Here is a 21468-nt window from a genome sequence, read left to right as displayed (position 1 = left end):
GTTACCATTGTTGACGGACATAGGGTTCAAGTGTCGTCCTCAACCATGACAGCGCTTGTCTTAGGCTTCATTAGTTCTGTCCTGAACCAACTAAGCACACTAAGACAGGGGGTTAGCACTATTACTGGTTTGTTCTTTTCGTCGCCTTTTATGACTGGCAGAACATACCAGAGGCCTATTCTTTTCCCAGGCCTCCATGGGGGTTCATTATTATTATTATTATTATTATTATTATTATTATTATTATTATTATTATTATCATCATCATCATCATCATCATCAAGGAACAGTGTAATAAAACACAAAAATTTAAGAAAAGAAGTGTTTGAGTGAAGAACTGGATACAGAGCCATACACGTTTAAGTTAATTTCTTGCCCATACCAAGTCTGCCCACCACCCTTTTTTTATGCCTGTATTGCCTAAAAATCTGCCACAATATTTTCTTTTGCAACCTGCTTTATAACTCTTATTAAAATCCACATGTTTCATGTCCCACAACACAGCAGAGCATTACACTTTCTGAATTAATCCCTACAATTTTTCTCTGTAATTAGGTACAAAAATATCAATTTTTTTATTGCTTAATTTTAAACTTTATTATGGTTATAGGTTATTTCAAACAGTAGTGTGACAAATTATTGACTTAATTGGAAATTAGAAACTGCTGAAAAAATGGTATATTAAAACCCCAAGTACATTCATTGCTTTTAAAAAATAACTCCACATAGAATAAAATGTGTTAGGACAGTATATTTTACACGAATCTCTTTCAAAACGGTTTGCAGTGTTTTTGATAAACAACATAAATTACAATATACTTTCACACAACATTCATCTTCATACGATCATGACTATGTGTAAGGCTCTCAAGCAGGGTACAAAACAAAGAGCTACATCACAATCTTCACACACATCATGATTCCCTCCTATTTTTCTCCCCATTCGCATCCCGAACTTGGCTGCACTTCCCACATATTCTGGTAGGATTATCTTTCTTTGCAGTACATGGGATGAAAAGGGGAACTGATGGTCAGTAAGATGAACAGAATTGGTGTTTGTGGATAGACAACCAGCTAACTTTGAAGATAATTTCTTCCTGTGACGTTTGGCTTTATCTTCCCAATCACTGCCATATGAAAATCAAGATTATACTTTGTTCCTCCAGATTTCTTTTACAAACTGAATTAATTTCAAAGAGCCAGTTCAACTATTTAGGAACATTTTTCTAGTATTTTTCCCTCTCTTCTGTATTACTGACTTGTCTGACATGCTGGTCAACTTTATTCACTACTCATATTGTGTTGTTATGGTACAACTTCTGCTGGTTTTATTACTCTTTACACCTATTTATGTTTTGCATTTCTGCATTTTGGATAGTGCTCAAAATACACACATCATGCTTGTCTTTCCATCCAATTGCTGTAACTTTATCTCTCTTTATGCAACAATATCCCCCTTCTTCAATTTTTTATTGTGAAAGCTTGGTGACATACCTTTTCTAGAAGGTTGCACAGTGGCAGTTTCCCTAGCAATAAGGAGATCTGCTAGCTGCGGAGAGGTGTAAAATTATCTACTTTAAGACAGTAACCTTTGTTGAGAAGGGTTTCATCAGAGTCAATACTATTTGAGATGACATGGGCAGATCTTTACATTCGGATGACATGGGCAGATCTTTACATTCGTCATCAAATATTGTGTATATACAGAAGAGTCACAAAAATGTAGACACTCTTTGATATTCAATATTAATGGAACAACATGACATACCATTAAAATTCTTGCATGGGGGGAGAGGGGGGGGGGGGGAGGTTATGTGTTCAAAGTGACTACCATTAGCAGCCAAACAACATCAACGCCGCTGAACTGTTGACCAAATTACGGCTGTCAGTGTTGCTTCCAGTACCACTTCAATACAGCCCTGTGTTGCTCAGACAATCTTACTTCATTCATTGCAGCACTGTCATCTGCTGGACAATGCACACCAAGATCAGTTGAGAAAACAATCGACTACGCTACCATACAAAATTGCAACGATATGTCATTTTGTTCCCCTTATGTAACATGAGACTCATCTATCGTGACATCCCTCTCAGGAGCATAAAATTTTTTTAATTTGAACTTCTCATTGAGATGTTCTGAAATGGGCCAGATTTTGTTTAGTTTTGGTTGTGGATGGCTAGCCGGGTCACATCTTCAGCTTTCTGAAAAATGAAGCAATTCTTTACTATCAAAAATCATTTGTAGCTAAGTAACTGGCAAACTATTCGAGCTGCAAGTAATGGATATTTAGACCAATACATCTGGTACCTTGGTTTCTTTATAACACTTTGTAACAGTTTTATACTAAAGAAGGTTCCTATTTCATCACTGTCTGTGTCCTTCCAGCCAGCAATGTTCTTAGCTCGAGCATATCTATTAGTCTCAGTGACTACATTATTCGCTATCTCGTGATCAATTATTTTACTTGCTAATTCCATCACATTTGAAGAGTCATTTTGCGTGAAATTCAAAGGCATTCCAGTAATTGGAAATCGTTGAGGTGAGGGAGGCAATTCTGCAGTCAAGCCTATTTCATACCATCTTCTAATGCTGGAGAATCTAACATTGCTTGAATCACTTTCTTGATCTGTAATCACTTTGCTAACACTGTCAGTGTCTGAAGTTTTACTTTCTGATCCACTAAATTCTATATCAAAGTCCCCCCCCCTCCCCCCTCTAACCTTGACTGCAGCTGGCCAAAAGAGGGCTTCAAGAAGCTGTGAAACAAACAGATGTAACATTTTTGTGCTCTATTGTGGCCCACATTTGTAACTAACTAAATGCAACAATTTCATCTGGGGGATTTAAATATCTGAACACAATATTGACAAGATATACAAATATTGTCAGGCTTTTATGTTTTCTTAAAAATTAAAATCTCAAGTATTCCCGAGCTTTTCAATTAATGGGTTAACAACTGCATTCTTTCAGCTGTCCACACATACTTCTCAAGCTTGACACTGACATTTTCATACTGGTACTAAACACACACAACTTCTGCAAGTTTGAGAAAACTTCAAAAAACTGGCAAGTGTGGCAAGTATTGCAGCAAAAAACTGTTTTCAGTGACCTGCAGAAGCTACTTCTGAAAGCTGACAAAACTTGTGGATGTCTAATTCCTGAGAAGGAAATGAGACAAGTTTTTTTTCAGGAGCTCCCCATACACCAGCAGCCACCCATCAATGATTAGATCCTGCAGAGCTACAAAAGTGCTGAGATGTTTACTGCTCTATTTCAACCGGCATTCTCAATAGTCCCAGACACTTGTTACAGGATTAAAATCACGTAACTTTGTGAGCTAGTCGAGGCACCACAGGGTGCCTGGGTGTTCAGTGAACTAAGAATTTATGCCTGTAGGCATGTCAACAGGGCTGTTGTCTTCATGGAAGACAGTAGTGTGCACAACATATTCACCATGAAAATGAAAAAGAAAGGGTAACACTTGGTGATCCGTAATGCTGAAATAATCATCCTGATTAATTTTCATTGTAAACTGAATAAGTGGGCCCAGATCATGGTACAAAAAACATGCCCAAAACATCAGAGGAGCAACTCCACTTTGAACTAAAACCTCCAAACATTGTGGGTTAAACTCCTTATTGGCCTGTCGGTGCACTTAATTTGTCTCATATGAGAATGGAGTCTTTCGTGACAACACTTGTATAAAACATTCTTAGACTTCTTGCTGCATCAGATGCAGGTAAAACCTTGAGCTTTCAATGATTACCTCCATTACCTACATCAGGAGCAACTGACTGTCAAAACTGCTGCTGTGGAGGCCTTATACAGCCCAAAGATGGCTTCTGATTGGTCGGTAATTATGCATGCTATCACAGACGGTGTCAATGTTTACGCTGGTGGCACCCCACTGCACATTCATATAAGATACAAAGATAGTAAAACAACCATCCTGACAGTCACTTGAAGGGGTTTGGTGAAACCACAGAGAAGCTAATTCGCTACGCCTGTATTGGGATTTGTGCTACAGTCCTCTTAAATAGAAGTCATGCATCTAAAGGACTGCACCATGTTACTCGTCCACAACCAAAAAATAAACTTCCTTACAGGGGAAACACCCCCTCACACCCCATGAAATTTAGTGATAAGGTGGCCCAGTGGATAGACCATCAAAAACTAAACACAGATCAAGCACAAAAACATGAGTAATAAGGTGTACTGAATTGTGAAGAAAGACACAAACTCAAAACAGTGAACAATTCAAGCTCAAGATGTGCAACATTGAGTGAATTTGTATATCAATGGTGTCGTGATTATATGATCACTGTGTTGGGCTGTGAAGGGGGGGATCCATGTTCAAATCTCCCTTGTGCGCCATTCCTCCCCCCCTGCCCCCCCCCCCCACCCCACACACACAAAAGAAAAATGATGAACTGACCATCAGGTCACTGACATATTCAAATTTTTGTCTGTTTTGTGGTGTAGTGTCTGTTCACAATAGTGCAGTGTAAGGAAAGGACCTCCAGATGTATGTTCCTTCTATTTGTTCTACACAAGTACCTCATGTTATGATTCTTGCATTCCATTTTGGAAGTTTTGACTCACGAATTTCTTTGTTGCACCATAGATCACACCTGTTTATTTGTTGTTTTCATTTTTGTGAGAGGCCTATGCGGCATCTCACCTGCTCTCATCACTATTCATCACATTTACTTGTGATGATAATATATTCTTACCACATGACTCATTCTATAACCAATTTACAGTAGACAATTGCTACGACTACAGAAGAAGAACAGACATGCAATAACTGGACAGAAAGTTCAAATTTTGTGAGAGGGAGGGGGCATGAGGGAGGTTTGGTCTGCTTGGCAGTCCACTTCGTGACCACTCAAACATGACAATGTAACTGTTGCAAGTCACTCGATGTTGCACATCTTGACCTTGGACCATTCACTACTGCTATTTTGCTTCTTTTTTCACACTTTAGTACACCATCTTCCTGTTTTCATGTTTGATCCGAGTTCAGATTTTGGTGGGCTATCCACGCCATTTTACCACTAAATATGAGGGGTGTACAATGGCGAGTTTCAATTGTTAGTAACAGTTTGCTTTATCACTCCACTTTGATCACAGTGCTTCAATCTCAACAAAGTCTTATCACAACGAGTGAAAGACCAATCCCAGACCAACAGAAAAGTCAACGCCACTATTCATACTATATACTGTGTTTCATGTGTTTGTGGTACTGAGGCAAAGCCTGTTTCACCATTCAATGGAATGATATGGAGATATTAAGGGGACAGTGGTTTATATTGACTTGTCATGTCCAATACTTCTCTGCATTGCAATTTAAGCTTATTTTAATTAGGAAACAAGATTGGAGCACCAGATCTTACGGGCATGGAATGTCATTCTGAAATATTTAGTGACCTGTACTATAACTGCATGCAGAAACACAAAGAAAGATTGCCAAATCACTTGAGGTCAAATGAATAAGCAATTTCTACACACTATGTTTAAATGTGAATCTGTAATTAAAAGGTGTTGGTTAACTATTCACAGTTGTGGATGCCTTTATTGACTCTCCTTTGTAATTCAGCATTTTATCCTTCTGTGGTTTCCCCACTGTTATTTATTTTTTCTTCAATTCTGACAGTGCAGTGCACTACTACATACAGCAAATTTCTACAAGGTACTAGGTAATTTTGTTAAATGACATGACTTCCAGTTTTATTTAAAGTTTGAGAAAGGTGAAAAAAAGAGTTTTAGACAGCAATATTATGTCATCAGTATCACATTTTGTTGAATGAGATGAAGTTTTGCTTGTACAGCAATAAAATATTCTTATTTTCAAAGCACACTGCACCATACATACAAGGTTATTCCTAAGTACCACCAGGGTTCCAGAAGATGACTCCATGAAAACTGAAGGACATATAGAAAATAGACAGATATTAGTAAATAGAATACCTCTCCCTGTGTTTTTAACTCACATTACAGACGCTCAACATAGGCATTGTTTGTGATCTGGTAAATGTCAGTACAATAACCAAGCTCTTGCCATATATGTTCCAACTCATTGTGGTCAATATCAGCAACCACCTTAATTATCCTGCCTAGCAACACTTCCAAATGAAATGGCAGTGGAGGCAATCTTTAACATAACTACATAGGGAGGGGGGGGGGGGGGGGGTTGGAAATCACATGGCATTAAGTGATCATGGGGGCCACTGAAGGGGAGTCATGATGTTAAACATGCCCAATGTAACAGTGAAGCAGTTTGGCAGTGAGACAATCACAAATGTCTAAGAGTTTGTGGCATAAGCCATTGCTACATCACATTCAGGTACATAAAATCAATCACAGTTTTCTCTGCAAAGAAAAACTGCCCATAAACTTTAGGTGAATCACAAATGTGTTCCACATTGATGTGTGTATGTTCTGTGCTCCAAATGTGCACACCTTGACAATTCATCTTTCCAAACACATGCAAAACATGGGTTTGTCACTGAAAACCAACTTCTGTGACACACTGTCTTCCTCCAGTAGTTGTTGCAAGTAACAGAAAAAGTCGGAATGAAGCTCATTGTTCTGAGAAGGTAGTAAATGTAGTAAAGTAAATGTAGTAACTGCACCTGGTATGGTTTTACATGCAAACATTTGTGTTTAATGCACTAAACAGTTGACTGCAGTACCTGCAGGTCTCCATTCACACTCATCATCAGTTTCTGCAGGCTTCTGAGGAATGATTCCTGCATGTGCTCTACATTCTCTGCTGATTGTCCCAGTCAGCCTGTTTTCTTTACACCACATAAGCACCGAGTCTCGTGCAATATGTTGTACTATTGTCTGTTGGAGCTTTTACACAATATTTGGTACAAATGAATTGCTGAACCATCATAACTGACTCATTTAGTGAATTTGAGGGCACAAAATGCATGCATCGCTCCATTCTATATGTTCTCCCACACCTAAATATTACACACTGAAATTTGGAGAGGTGCTCTATCCTTTCTGTTTATCATGTACTTTTTGTGCAGTTATCTTCAGAAATTGTGGAAACACTTACAAATAAACCTGTATTAACTAAGTCTGGGAAAGCTCACAGGAACTGTGCAGTCACACACAAGACTTTAGATTATCAGATAAAACAGTTTACATGACATCACAGTCTGTGCACATCTGGCATATTGGATGACTAGTTATCTTTTGAAGGAATTGTTATTAAAATATATGGTACTTCAATACAAGATTGTTAGATTAACATTTGTGACAGAGGCATCACATATGAACAGGAACATAATATGCTGATCAAGTTCTGGATATGAAGTAGCCAAGAATGGGCATGTACCTAGTTTATTCATTCCAGACAATATATTCACCGGTAACATTATAAACTTATATTACTTAGTTAAAGGTTCCATATATGATACTTACAATAAATATTGTTACATGCAATGTATCAATTTTATAAAAGATACATGCTGGTGATTTACAGGTTTGTAATTAACTACTTATTTCTACTCAATAATTCCTCTGTGGTATATCAGGAGTTGGTAAGGATGAACTACTTTAATCTTTAGTTGGAAACTTTTCTGATGTCTGTCATTATCTTTCCGAATTTTGTAGCTGTTTATTTCACTCCTTTCTGTCTAAGTTTGATTCACTAAAGATCTTTTGCTCAATACCATAAAATTTCTGACAGGTAGCAAAGCATGTTTGAAACCTAACCTAAATTCATTTCTCCTGGACAATCCTTCCAATCAAAATACAATTTTCTATCTAAAAACTCGTAGAATGTAAAAAAAAGACCTAGTTTTAAGTGGAGTGGCATGAGTAAGACCAAAATATAATGTCTTCATTAATGTTAACACTAATCGTTTATACACAGGTACTTGTGATCAATACAAGAAGAAGGAATGACACTGTGCTGCACTTGACAAAATTCTTTGTGATATCAACACTGAAGGCCTGATAATGTAGGTTAAAAAATGCATTCTGTAAGAAATAATAAGACATCTCAGAGCAATGAAGATCACTTTCTGCATTGGAGAACTGCTGTAGATTCTCTTAGACCAATATGAAGCTACCCTTTTGATAAGGACATCACTAGAAGCACAGCTGAAAGAAGAATACAAAGTGGTGTTAATGGTGAAAATAGATAATTTAGTATGTACAAAGTGAAAGCTTGCTGTCTTAAAGCAGAGATAAGAAACTACCCAAACAGGTGGCAACACAAATATCTGGAACAAATTAGACAGCTGTGGAATATGGAATGCAATTTGAGTACTACATAGTGGTGAGAAATGAAAATTTTTCTTCTTCCTTTACAGCATTTCGAACCCTAAGGTTCATGTATTGTTCTTACATCATTCTGAGGTGGCAGAAGTAATTTCTGTTGTGACCTACCAAAATTTCATTGTTGAGCACCCAAGCTGACAACTTCTGTTTATCCAGCCACAACTTTCACCTCAGGGACAAAAATGGTGCTTTGGTACACCTAATGTGCCAAAACTGATGTTTACACTGATATCTGTGTGTAGCCATTTATGAAACTAACTTCACAACAATAGTTTCTCAAATGAGTTTCGCAATTCATCAGTGTCTCTGTGTAAAGATGGTGTACGAGAAAAATTACATAAGAATATTGCCTTGCAGGACATTAGTGAATGAAAATACATTGATCAGCCTGAACATTATGACTCCTAACATACTATCGATACAAACCCATCCAGGCAATAGCAGCATCACTCGGCAAGAAATAACTGCTAGTCAAAAAAAAAAAAAAAAAAAAAAAAAAAAAAACCACACACACCCCATGTGTAGAATGAGGAATGAGCATGATCTATCCGAGTCTGACAGAGCAGATTGTGATGGCTTGGAGGCTTGGCAAAAGCATTTTGGAAAGTGCACAACATGCCAGGTGTTTAAGGGGTGCTGTGGTGAGTGTCTTCAACATTGGGTGAAACCAAGGTGATACCACGTCCAGACATCGTGGGGTTGGGTGGCCACCCCTCATTACAGGTGTTGGACGTCCTGGGCTGGACAGAGTGGTAAAACAGGGCAAGAGGCAAGCTGGCAGCAGCTACATTATGCCCTGGGAAAGATATATGTGGGCATCCACAGCTCCAGTGGAGCTCGTGCAAGGCACCCTGACTGCCAAGGAGTATCGTGCACTGGTTGCAAACCACATACACTCCGTCATGATGATCACGTTTCCTGACAGCATTGGCACTATTCAACAAGATAATGCAACATGTCACAAGCCAGCTGTGTGATGGAGTGGTTCAAGGAACACAATGGTTAGTTCCAGTTGATGTGTTGGTCCCCTAACTCACCACATCCATAACCGAGCAAAGACAACTGGGATGTGATTGAACATGACGTCAGAGCTCATCACTCCATCCCCGGAATTTACTGGAATTAGGCGACTTGTGTGTAAAAGTGTGATGCCAGCTCTCTCCACCGACCTACCATGGCTTCACTGCCTCCATGTCATGATGTGTTGCTGCTGTCATACGTGACAAAGGATGGCACACCGGCTATTAGGAGGGTGGTCATATTGTTCAGGCTGATCACTCTATGTCAAATCTATAAAATTTGCAAAGATGCTTGAGCAAAAAATAATACATCTTATAATATTTTTTGCACTTTAAGTCTTCATCAGTAAAAATAAAACAAAATAAATTTGATGCATTTTATTTTTTCGAAGTTTAAAGCTAGCCAATTTGTGTGAAACTAGTTTATAACTTTAACATAAACATATATGCTCTACCCTGATGATACTTATTTGCTCAGCTTGATAATAATGCATACTTTTACCATCTGCCTCCTAATTCAAATAAAACAGTAAATGAGAAGAAAATATGGAAACAGTTGAACCATTGATACTCATAAGGACTATTTGTATCACTGTGCAACATAATGTTGACTCACACTTACACTTTATAGACAAAGCTGCAGTCCGAAGTGTGTGCTGATGATTTACACCGAAAACTACAAAAACTGTTTTGATGTTTGAAAAAGTTATAGCGATTGGATTCTGCCCTCTCACCTTGCAGATTAGAATACCACTAACACTAATCATTTACAAAAGGATGCAACTGCAATTAGCTCTGGCTGTACAACATTAAGGGGAAAATCTGGCTAGTGAGGTGACAAACAAGCAATCAAAATTAGTATACAAACAATGCGTCACTTAACACATATGTTACTGTGAAGTGCACACGTTTTATTTAAAACCAGCTGACACTCAGGCCTACTTGACTCAACATACTCAGCCACATATGAGTTTTTCTTTTCATAAATTAAAAGATGCAGGTTTGAGCAACAAATTTTTTTTCTGGTGTGTAGATTTACAGATTTTAGTTTAATATAGCCTACGTTCAGTCATGTCGATCAACAGTCTGCTACTGGGGAAAGAAAAGCTTTTCATTGGATGAATAGATTATCCGTGCTTTAAATATGTACTATACACAAGAATTAATTTCTCTTCTGATCATATGAAACAAACTGGGCTAAAGACAAAACTGAACATTGTCGTACCACATGTTGGCTTTGGCCCGTCATGCCATCTAGATGGCTTACATCCCTGTTTCAAACATGTACAATATAGCGACCATGATAACACCCATTACACCTCCAAACAAATACAAATTTTTACTTTGTAATAGAATGAACCTAATGGTACAAACACAGGAAGTATGGTGTTTTGCACAGAGAGAAACAAAATATACAATAATAATAATGGTAAGTAGAGGATTTTGGGCTGTGACAAACAAAATATGATAAGTGTAACACCACCACTCCATAATAAATATTAACCCAAAAATCTAGGACTCAAAAAATTGGATCTGCAGTCATTAGAAACATATGACAGTAATAGTTCTAAACACAAGCAAAAAACCCATTAGCCATAATTTCCAACATTAAAGTAACTCACTAACAAGCTGGCACAAACTCTCCCAGTAACAACCTGATACAACTCAATGTCAAATGACCCACTAACACACCTAAGAAACAGCGTCAAACACAAACATCTAACACAAGAGAGCACTACTGGATACTACAACATGCCATCTACAAACATGACCCAACTCAAATACGATGCGCCACCATGATGTCATCCAACACAACACTGTAACATCATGAGTCAAAGTAGAATGCAATTAGTTGAGGTAATGAGTGTATTGAAGACTGTGATTCTGCTAGTTTGTTTTGCAATTTTTCTCAATGTCAGCAGCAGAAACTGAATGATTTGTAGCACAGTTTGAGGTCTAGGTTTGATGGAAGGTGATAATTTTGTTTAGAGTTGATGAAGCCAATGAATGTGTTACGATACAAAGCTATATTAAAAAAATAAAGACAGTGGTGACAGACTGACATGTAGTGTAATCATGGCTCAGGTTCAGTTAGATAATGATAATTTTTCTTGTAGACATTGCATATTCCATAGTTATACATTTGTCCGCAGTAAAAAATCTCAATCTTCAATTGTGATCTGAAATATCAGGTCTGATTAACAATACCCCATTCCATTAGTCTGTTAGTTTTAGTTGTGTTAATGTTTCATGTTAGTGATGACATCATCTATTAGTTGTTTCTTGAGACACGTGTGTCTACTATGTTAGCACGGTATTGCATTATTTACTAATCTGCATTTATCATTTCAACTGCTCAAATTATGTATGATAGAGGGAAGATCAACAACTGGGATATTTTCTGATCTGTCAAAAGCTTTTGGTTTAGCAAATCATAAGATACTTATGGAAAAGTTAAAATTCTATGTGGTGAGAGGCACTCCACACAAACAGATAAACTCTTACTTTACTCGGGAAAGAGCTACCAAAAGTTGTCTAACATGGAAATTTGTTGGGGCCACTAACCTTCTTGTGTACACTGTAATGAACTTCCTGAGGTCATCAAAAAGAAATTCATCCTTTTTCCAGACAATCAATATAAAATATCTCTAAGAAGCTGGAGATTATTAGACCGATTAGATAAATTATATAGCAACAACAAATTGATACTATAAAAAATCATGGTTTTTAAAAACAACTGAAGCAAAACTAATGTATAACTGCCAGACACCAATGACACAAAACTGTATCAAACATAAAATTTTTGAGCGACCATCTGATGACAAATCAGCTTGAACAGGACACATTAATAAAATAAGTCAAATTAAATTCAGTGTGTCACGCATTACACATTACAGTTCAAATTTTTAGGTCTAGCCCTGAAGTCCTGAAACTGCTTTACTACTAACACTTCCACTGGATAATGCTGTATGGAATAGGACAATCAGGAAGTGCTGTAAATACAAATAAATTACTTAACATACAGAACAGTGAGAGCAGCCAAGTGAGTTACAGACCAAACTTCGAACTGCTAATCCTTTTAACAATAATACATCTATACACACTAATGATAAATCAATTGAATTCTCCATCGGTGCTTGGCAGAACATAATATTACAAAGAACATTTCTTAATGTTCTGTAATATTATATTTACTTGGATACTAACCTGCTTTCGGGTTCTCAGACCATCTTAAGGCAACAACTGATGATGGCCTGAGAAGCCAAAAAGCTGGTTTGTAACCAAATAAATACAATTTTGCAGAACATTAGGAAGTGTTTTTCTTTTAATATTAGTAAATAATTAATTAATTAATAGAAGCTACAAGAATATTATTCAGTTTAAAAAGAATTACGATGTACATCAGTACGAAATGAAGAACTGTTATAAACAAATAAATAAGCACAATAAAAAAAGGATTTAACTAACTAGAAATTTTTGTAAACATATGGTATGCTTTAAAGTAAATAACCACTATTTATTTTTTAAAAAAGGCTACAGAAGTCTCATTTTCACTATTCGACAATTTGTTATGTATACTCTAATTTCTTGTAAACTACCACAAATGTATAAAATTGTACAGCAGATCATTATCCACCAATACATATGCAATATATTAAGACCGTAATAGTTTTCTGTCTGAAACGAAAGCTCAGGTCTTATTAAAAAAAATTCAGGAATTTTTAGAATCGCACTTCGACAGAAGAAAAGTACTTGCTACACGCAATCCCCTTGCAATCAGATATACTGTATGCATCAAAAAGAAAAGGGCGACAGAATGTTGCTGTTATTGTTACATACAATAATTTTTCAACTGAGCCTGCTTACCATGTACTGCTGGGGAGGCACACCTGGAGCCACTCGTTGTCCTGCTGCTTGCAAGACTATTAGGCACAGAATCGCACCTGTTAAGGGTATCATTTTTATGTAAATCCTTTGGCCACAACAATACAGGTGTTCTTAAACAATTATGTACAAGACTTCGTTGAGAAGTCTCCGCTTCTGAGATATTTATGTTAAGTACAGAGACAGTAATGGGCTGCAAAATTTGACGATTAAATAATAAGGCTGTCCGAAACTGAACGTCTGATGCGCTAAACTGAGATACACAAAGTCTTCCACTAGCCCAAACACGACTACTATTCACTTAACACCGGCTAACAGCACTGACACACTGTAAATCAATTTCCTCCACGTGAGCAGCTGAGCGCTGACATACACGTATGCGCAAGTTTATTGACAACAAGAAACAAGTGTCGCGACACCTGCACCCAGCGTTGCCAACCTTTCAGTGTTGTTCGATCACATTATTGTATAAAAATGATTGTTTATTTCGTTAAGGAAACGTACATATCTGCAATCTACAATATAAAATACGTTTTCGGGTGTCTGTCCTGGACTTTCTGTTGCAGGTGGCCTATCTAACGACTTTCAGGGGCAACAAAAAGTTCATTTACAAAGTTTCGCATAATTATTGGCCTAAGTTTAAACTATATTACTCTTCTCATTACGAGTAAGTTACGTTTAGTACAATAAGTATTACAATTAGAAACTAAGGTGTCGTCGTTGAGTGACTGTAGAGGATACAAGATGAACTGGACAGGTTTTGTGATTGGTGTAAAGAATGGCAGCTAACTCTAAATATAAATAAATGTCAATTAATGCAGATGAATAGGAAAAAGAATCCTGTAATGTCTGACTACTCCATTAGTAGTGTAGTGCTTGACACAGTCACGTCGATTAAATATTTGGGCGTAACATTGCAGAGCGATATGAAGTGGGACAAGCATGTAATGTCAGTTGTGGGGAAGGCGGATAGTCGTCTTCGGTTCATTGGTAGAATTTTGGGAAGATGTGGTTCATCTCTAAAGGAGACTGCTTATAAAACACTGATACGACCTATTCTTGAGTACTGCTCGAGCGTTTGGGATCCCTATCAGGTCGGATTGAGGGAGGACATAGAAGCAATTCAGAAGCGGGCTGCTAGATTTGTTACTGGTAGCTTTGATCATCAAGCGAGTGTTATGGAAATGCTTCAGGAACTCGGGTGGGAGTCTCTAGAGGAAAGGAGGCGTTCTTTTCGTGAATCGCTACTGAGGAAATTTAGAGAACTAGCAATTGAGGCTGACTGCAGTAGAATTTTACTGCCGCCAACTTACACTTCGCGGAAAGACCACAAAGATAAGATAAGAGAGATTAGGGCTCATATAGAGGCACATAGGCAGTCGTTTTTCCCTCGTTCTTTTTGGGAGTGGAACAGGGAGACAAGATGCTGGTTGTGGTAGCAGGTACCCTCCGCCACGCAACGTATGGTGGATTGCGGAGTATGTATGTAGATGATGTCTTGAAGCCCATGGCGCTCAAATATTCCCATTTCGTTCATCCATTACCGGAAAATGACAACATTTTGCGACTTCCAACAAATTTCACATATAACTTCAAACTTTTACGAAACTTTTTCTCACCGACATCTCCACAAAATTATGAAAAGAAAAAAAGTTTATCGCTTACAACATTTTCACTGTTCACATCGTCAAAATTCACCGTCGGTCGTGAAATTTTAATTTTTTTTAGTTTTTTACTACTAATGTTGTTAGCAACACACACTGCAGACAACATCACGTATATCACTGAATGCACCAGAAAACTGATATCACTGTGCGGCACATAGTCCAGGGGGGTATGATGTGATTGACACTTAGACGGGTCAAGAACTAGCATCTACTTACATTAGCGTGCAGTAAAACTTTTGACATAAGGTATGACGTTTTAATTTATCACTTCTTTAGTACTAGTGCCATTCGCAACATATTTTGTATATATTTTCTACATATATCACTGAACGCACCTGCAACATCATATCGCTCTATAGCAAATAGCTCAGGAGATATGGAGTCAGAAATAACGAGATGCGTCACAAACGCGCATCTGCTTAAAATGGAGCACAAATTATGTATCCTATAATCATCCAGTATTTCATAATGAAAGCACCTGTCGACTTCCAACAAACTTTAAGCATAGTTTGTATTCTTTTCTAATTTTTTTCTCACTTACATGTTTATCGTCAAGAATAACGAAATTAGAGCGCCGATTGTTGCAGTGCATTGGGAAGAAATAGTGGCCGGGCTAGGCCGGGGCTTTATACTGGTACCACATAAAAATAAGGATGTCCATTTACTTCATGTTAACTTCTCCACATTTTAATGATATTGATTTTTAATTTTTTACTATGAAACAATTTATAAAAAGTAAATATGGTTCATAAAATTATATAAAAACTACTTCATTATTTCCTTACCTTTGGAAGAAGGCTTAAAATGGAATGTATCATCATCTTCTTCTTCCTCCCCTCTAGGGGCAAGAACAGAAGACCTGGAAGTGGATTGGAGCGAATATAATTGCGTTTTCTTCATGCTACAGAGCATATTTTCAGTACGAACAAAATTTTTTGCACAAGCTGCTCCTCCTCACACATTGGCTGGCAAGCAAACATCCATTCACTGTGGAAGTAACGAGCCTGTTCCTATTTTTCACTTTTATACGACCCATCTTACGATAAAATCTTTTGCAGTCATCATTTGAATGTGGAAGGGATAAACATGAGAGTGCAAGCCCTGGTAGGGCTGGGAATTGTTTCTCGCCGAATAAAGTTTTTATGTTTAGTATGTTCCCCCAAAATACTTCCACTTCTGGACAGTACTTCATATTTTCGTCTATTTTTGCGATAGGAAGTTTCCTCTAGTCATCGCCGATTTGTTGTAGATGCGTATCATCATCTAGAGAGACTGTTATTGGCAATTTTGACGTAAGAGGTATAACAAAGGAAGTTTTTTTCCTATTTCTTTGTTTGAAAAAGCTCTTTTAGGCGTCAAAACTGCAAGCAATGGCAATAAATCGTCATCAAAGTTATAGTTTTTTCAGTTCTGAACATCCCATCTACTCGAAAATAGTGATAAAAGTCTTTCAAGGCATCCCGTTCATTACATATTTCTGGTTTCTCGATTGCCTTCAGAACTTCAACTCCTAAATGCATTTGGCTGTCAGGAGTAAACACTGACCTGTTGTTGGGCTTAATGTCAATCAATTTATTGGTTACAACATCTGTCGGTCCATGTAGCAAAGGAACATTTCCTTGTACCTTCTACCGTTTTGTCATGTAAGTCAGTAATAACAAATTTATCACTTTGGAAATACTTAGTTAAATCCGTGAATTTTGGTAAAATGTAAGCAAAAAATAAATAAAATTATTTAAAAAATGTTATTCAGGAATCGGTGAATTTCTTCTAGCAGCCCCTCCTCTAGGTATTTAGAATCAAAATTGAGACTCAAAGCATTCCACTGTTCTAAAATTCTCAGTACAATGGCCCACAAAGGTGGGCATCTTCTCTGTGATGGATGCAACAATTTATGAACTTTGATATCTAATGACTTTTGAAATTCATGCAGTTGTGCCTGTCTCTTAGAGCCAGTTTTAAAATGGTTATAAATGTTTCCAGCTAGGTGTCCACAACTTCTGGGAACAGATTTACAAGCTTCACTGACACATACCTGAAGTAAGAGACATATACAGGGGGCCCTGGAAAAATATAGGCACTCTTTGATAGCCAATATCAAGGGAAGGAAATGACATATCGTTACAATTCTTGCATAGGGGGAAGGTTATTTTATGTGCTCAAAGTGAACCCCATTAGCAGCCAACCAACGTCGATGCCGCCGAACTGCTGACTGAATTACAGCTGTCAATGTTTCTGGAGTGATAGCTGCAATGAGGACCTCAATGGTTTCACGTTGCTCGTTGAGTGTAGCTGCCTTCTTTTTATAAAGTTCATTTTTGAGGTCCCCCATAGGTAGAAGTCAAGAGGTATGAGGTCTGGAGACTGTGATGGATACTCAACAGATCCTCTTCGACCTATCCACCGTCCAGGCAGATTTTCATCCTAATAGGCTCTGACATCTCTGTTGTAGCTAGGTGGAGTGCCATCTTGTTGTAGGCAAAGTCGTTCATTTCCAAACACCTCTCAGATGGCAGGTAATATCAGTGTTTGCAGCATATGAAGATACACATCACCAGTTACGGTACCTTGGAAGAAGAGTGGGACAGTCAAGACGTATGATAACAGACCACACCACATATTAACACCTGGTAGATTAAGATCTTTGTCCATGAGAACATGAGGATTTTCAGGAGCCCAGTACATGCAGAGGTGGTGGTTTACAGCACTGCTCAGTTTGAACTGCGCCTCGTCAGACTAGATAACCATACCGGCAAACCATTCATCCTCGTAAAGCATGCCTTCAAACCACTTGTAGTACTAGACCCTTTGATCCACCTCGTCCTCGCTGACAGCGTGCAACGATCTTGGAATGTATACTTTCCACTTAGGAACCTTCAGAACTTGTCACACGCTTGTTCAGCTTAGCCTTCTTGCATGTGCACCCTGCTTCACAGATTTTTTTAGGTGGCCTAGTAAAATATTGCAACACAGCAGCGCTGGAAGCTAGAGTTGTTGATGTTTTTGGCCCATCAGACATTTCCTTAAGCACATCCTCAGCAGTGTTGTTAGCTTCAAGTGTATTCCAAATACGATAAATTGTTGTGCATGTTTGTTGATAATTTCTGTACACATTGTGCCATTGCTGTTGTACCTCCATTATGTTTTCACACTTCCAGCATCACTTCAATTCGTCGTTGCATTGCTCAAACGACAGTCTTACTTCATTCATTACGTATTGTCATCTGCTGGAAAACGCATGTCAAGATCTGTTGAGAAAACAATGGAATGTGCTACCGCACAAAATTGCAACGATATGTCATTTTGTTTCAAAGATATTAACTATCAAAGAGTGTCTACATTTTTCTGAACCCCTCTGTACATCTGTGAAAAATTAGTCCAGGACATTTCTTAGTGAATTTCGTGGTGAATTCGCCAGGGGATTCATCTCGAGGGAATGACCTAAGTTGACTTAAGCAGCTGCAGCATAATAAAACTGGAGAATGCCAAAGCTGGACAGACTGGGATGTAGGCTACTCAAATCCGTATTTGTGAAATAAATTGTTAAAAAATATATAAACAACAGGTGGACAGACTGGAATGTAGGCTGCTCAAAATGGTATTTATGAAATAAACCGTTAAAAATTAAATAAACCACAAAAATTAAAATAGTAAAGAAGATGAAATCTTAATGATAGTAAGCGTTTCAAAATATGGTACAATAGACGTGCGATCTGAAGGATAGATCGTATGTTTGTGCACCATATTAAATTACCGTACATGTACGATGGAGATCGTAAGGTTGGCAACGCTGCTTGTGCCGCATTTGTAAAGCTCTCTGACAAGAAGCGACCTGTTCTTCCCTGACACGAAAGTACATCTGCATCTACATTTACATAGATACTCTGCAAATCACACTTGTATGCTTGGCAGAGGATTCATCAAACCACCTTCACAATAATTCTATATTATTCCAGTTTCGAATAGCACACAGAAAAAATTGACACCTATATCCTTTCGTGCGAGCTCTGATTTCCATTATTTTGTTATGATAATCGTTTCTTCCTATGTAGGTCGGCGTCATCAAAACAGTTTCTCATTCAGAGGAGAAAGCTGGTGACAGAATTTTAGTGAGAAGATTCCGCCACAACGAAAAACGCATTTGTTTTAATGATGTCCATCCCAAACCTTGTATTAAGTCAGTGGCACTCTCTCCTCTATTTCACGATAATACAAAACGTGCTGCCCTTCTTTGAACTTTCTTGATGTACCTGTTAATTTTATCTGCTACGGATCCCATGCTGTGCAGCAGTACTGCAAAAGAGGACAGAAAGGCGTAGTGTAGGCAGTCTCTTTAGTAGATCTGTTACATATTCTAAGTGTCTTGCCAATAAAGTGCAGTCTTTGGTTTGCCATTCCCACAACATATTTAATGCGTTATTTCCAATTTAAGTTGTTCGTAATTGTAATCACTTGGCATTTCATTGAATTTATGGCCTTTGGATTTGACTGATTTGTCTTGCAACCAAAGTTGAACGGATTTCTCCGAGCACTCTCGTAGATGATCTCACACTTTTCGTTATTTAGGGTCAATTGCCAATTTTTGCACCATACAGATATTTTTTCAAAATCGTTTTGCAATTTGTTTTGGTCTTATGATGTGTTAACTAGACGATAGACGACAGCATCATCTGCAACCACCCTAAGACGGCTGCTCAGATTGTCTGCTAAATCGTTTATAGATGAGGAACAGCAGAGGGCCAATAACACTACCTTGGGGAACTTTCAGTCAGTTATTACAATCTGCGACTTCTCTGACAGTAAATCACGAATCCAGTCACATAACTGGTACAATATTCCATAATCACATAATTTCCCTGCAACCCGACTGTGTGGTACAGTGTCAAAAGCCCTCTGGCAATCTAGAAATACGGAATCCATTTGAAATCCCTTGTCAACAGCACTTAACACTTTGTGTGTGTAAAGAGCTAGTTGTGTTTCACTAGAACAATGTTTTCTAAATCCGTGCTGACTGTGTGTCAATAGACTGTTCTCTTTGAGGTGATTCAGAACATTCGAACACAATTTTTGTTCCAAAATCCTGCTGCATATCGATGTTAATGATATGTGCCTGTGTTTTAGTGGATTACTCCTGCTACCTTCCTTTAATATCGGTGTGACCTGTGTAACTTTCTAGTTTTTGGGCACAGAGCTACTGAATCAGAATACTCTGAAAGGAACCTAACTGGTATAAAGTCTGGACGAAAAGACTCGCTTTTGTTAAGTGATTTAAGCTGCTTCACTACTCCGAGGATATCTACTTCTAAGTTACTCATGTCTGCAGCTGTTCTTGATTCGAATTCGGGAATATTTACTTCGTCTTTCTTGGTGTAGGAATTTCGGAAGGTTGTGCTTAGTAACTCTGCTTTGGCAGCACTGTCTTCTATAGTATCTCCATTGCTATTGCGTAGAGAAGGCACTGATTGTGTCTTGACGCTAGCATATTTCACACAAGACGATAATTTCTTTGGATCTTCTGCCTGGACCCGAGACAAAGTTTCTTTGTGGAAACTGTTATAAGCATCTTGCATAGAAGTTGCGTTAAATTTCAAGCTTCTGTAAAAGATCACTAATCTCTGAGATTTTGCTCTCATTTCAGTTTGGAATGCTTTTTTCGTAGTTTTTGCAACAGTGTTCTGATCCGTTTTGAGAACCAAGGAGGATCAGCTCTATCATTTGTTAATTTATTTGGTACAAATCTTCCAATTGCTGTCTATAGTATTTCTTTGAATTCAAGCCACGTCTGGTCTACACTTACATTGTTAATTTGGAAGGAGTGGAGATTGTCTCTCAAAAACTGGTCAAGTAAATTTCTATTTACTCTTTTCTGAATAGGTATATTTTTGGAAGATTTGGAGGTTACAATATTCAATCTCGCCACGACAACCCTGTGTTCACTAATCCCTGTATCTGCTTTGATGCTCTTTATTAGCTCAGGATTATTTGTTGCTGAGAGGTCAAATGTGCTTTCACAACTGTTTTCTACTATTTGCGTGGGCTCGTTAGCTAACTGCTCATAAAATTTTTCAGTGAATACGTTCAGTACAATTTGGGATGTATTTTTGCCAACATGTCGAGTGTAAACTAAAGTCACCACCAACTACAACTGCACAAGTTGAGTACATGTTTGAAATTAAACTCTCGTTATCTTTGTACGCTTCAGCAAATGTATCATCTGAGTTGGAAGGTCGGTAAAAGGATCCGAATACTATTTTATTTCTGTTGCCAACAATGACCTCTGCCATACATACTCACAGGAACTCTCTACTTCAATTTCGCGCAAGATAACAACTTCTAACAGCAACACCACGCCAATGTCAATTGTATTTAGCCTATTCTTTATGAACAGTTAGGTGCTTCTCAAAAATTTCACCTTTCTATTAGCGTTTGGCGCTCTGGTACTTTCCCAACACAGCTATGACAATTTACAACTGCTATACCGATGTTCATGTACGTACGTTGTTCACGTGTTCGCCGTGCACACTTTGAGACTGAAGCCCATTTTTGGTTGCCCTAGACCCTCTAACCTTAAACATCGCCCAGTCCACACCACACA

At 38.0% G+C, this 21468-nt stretch overlaps 1 protein-coding gene across 2 annotated transcripts in view; it reads right to left on the bottom strand.

Moving 5' to 3' along the window:
- Positions 1–13614, bottom strand: part of LOC126299362 (uncharacterized) — a 71712-nt gene extending 58098 nt beyond the window's left edge. Inside the window, exon 1 of one of the 2 annotated variants that reach the window (XM_049991222.1) lies at positions 13189–13614. In XM_049991222.1, coding sequence (XP_049847179.1) covers positions 13189–13281 — 93 coding nt within the window. In that variant the 5' untranslated portion in view covers positions 13282–13614. The remainder of the gene's footprint in view (positions 1–13188) is intronic. The other variant, XM_049991223.1, reaches the window with a different exon arrangement.
- Positions 13615–21468: the final 7854 nt, after the last annotated feature.

Source organism: Schistocerca gregaria, chromosome X (assembly GCF_023897955.1).
Source record: "Schistocerca gregaria isolate iqSchGreg1 chromosome X, iqSchGreg1.2, whole genome shotgun sequence".
NCBI classification, from domain to species: domain Eukaryota; kingdom Metazoa; phylum Arthropoda; class Insecta; order Orthoptera; family Acrididae; genus Schistocerca; species Schistocerca gregaria.
The sequence above is the reverse complement of the archived record's forward strand: the minus strand, read 5'-3'. Positions and strand labels throughout refer to the sequence as shown.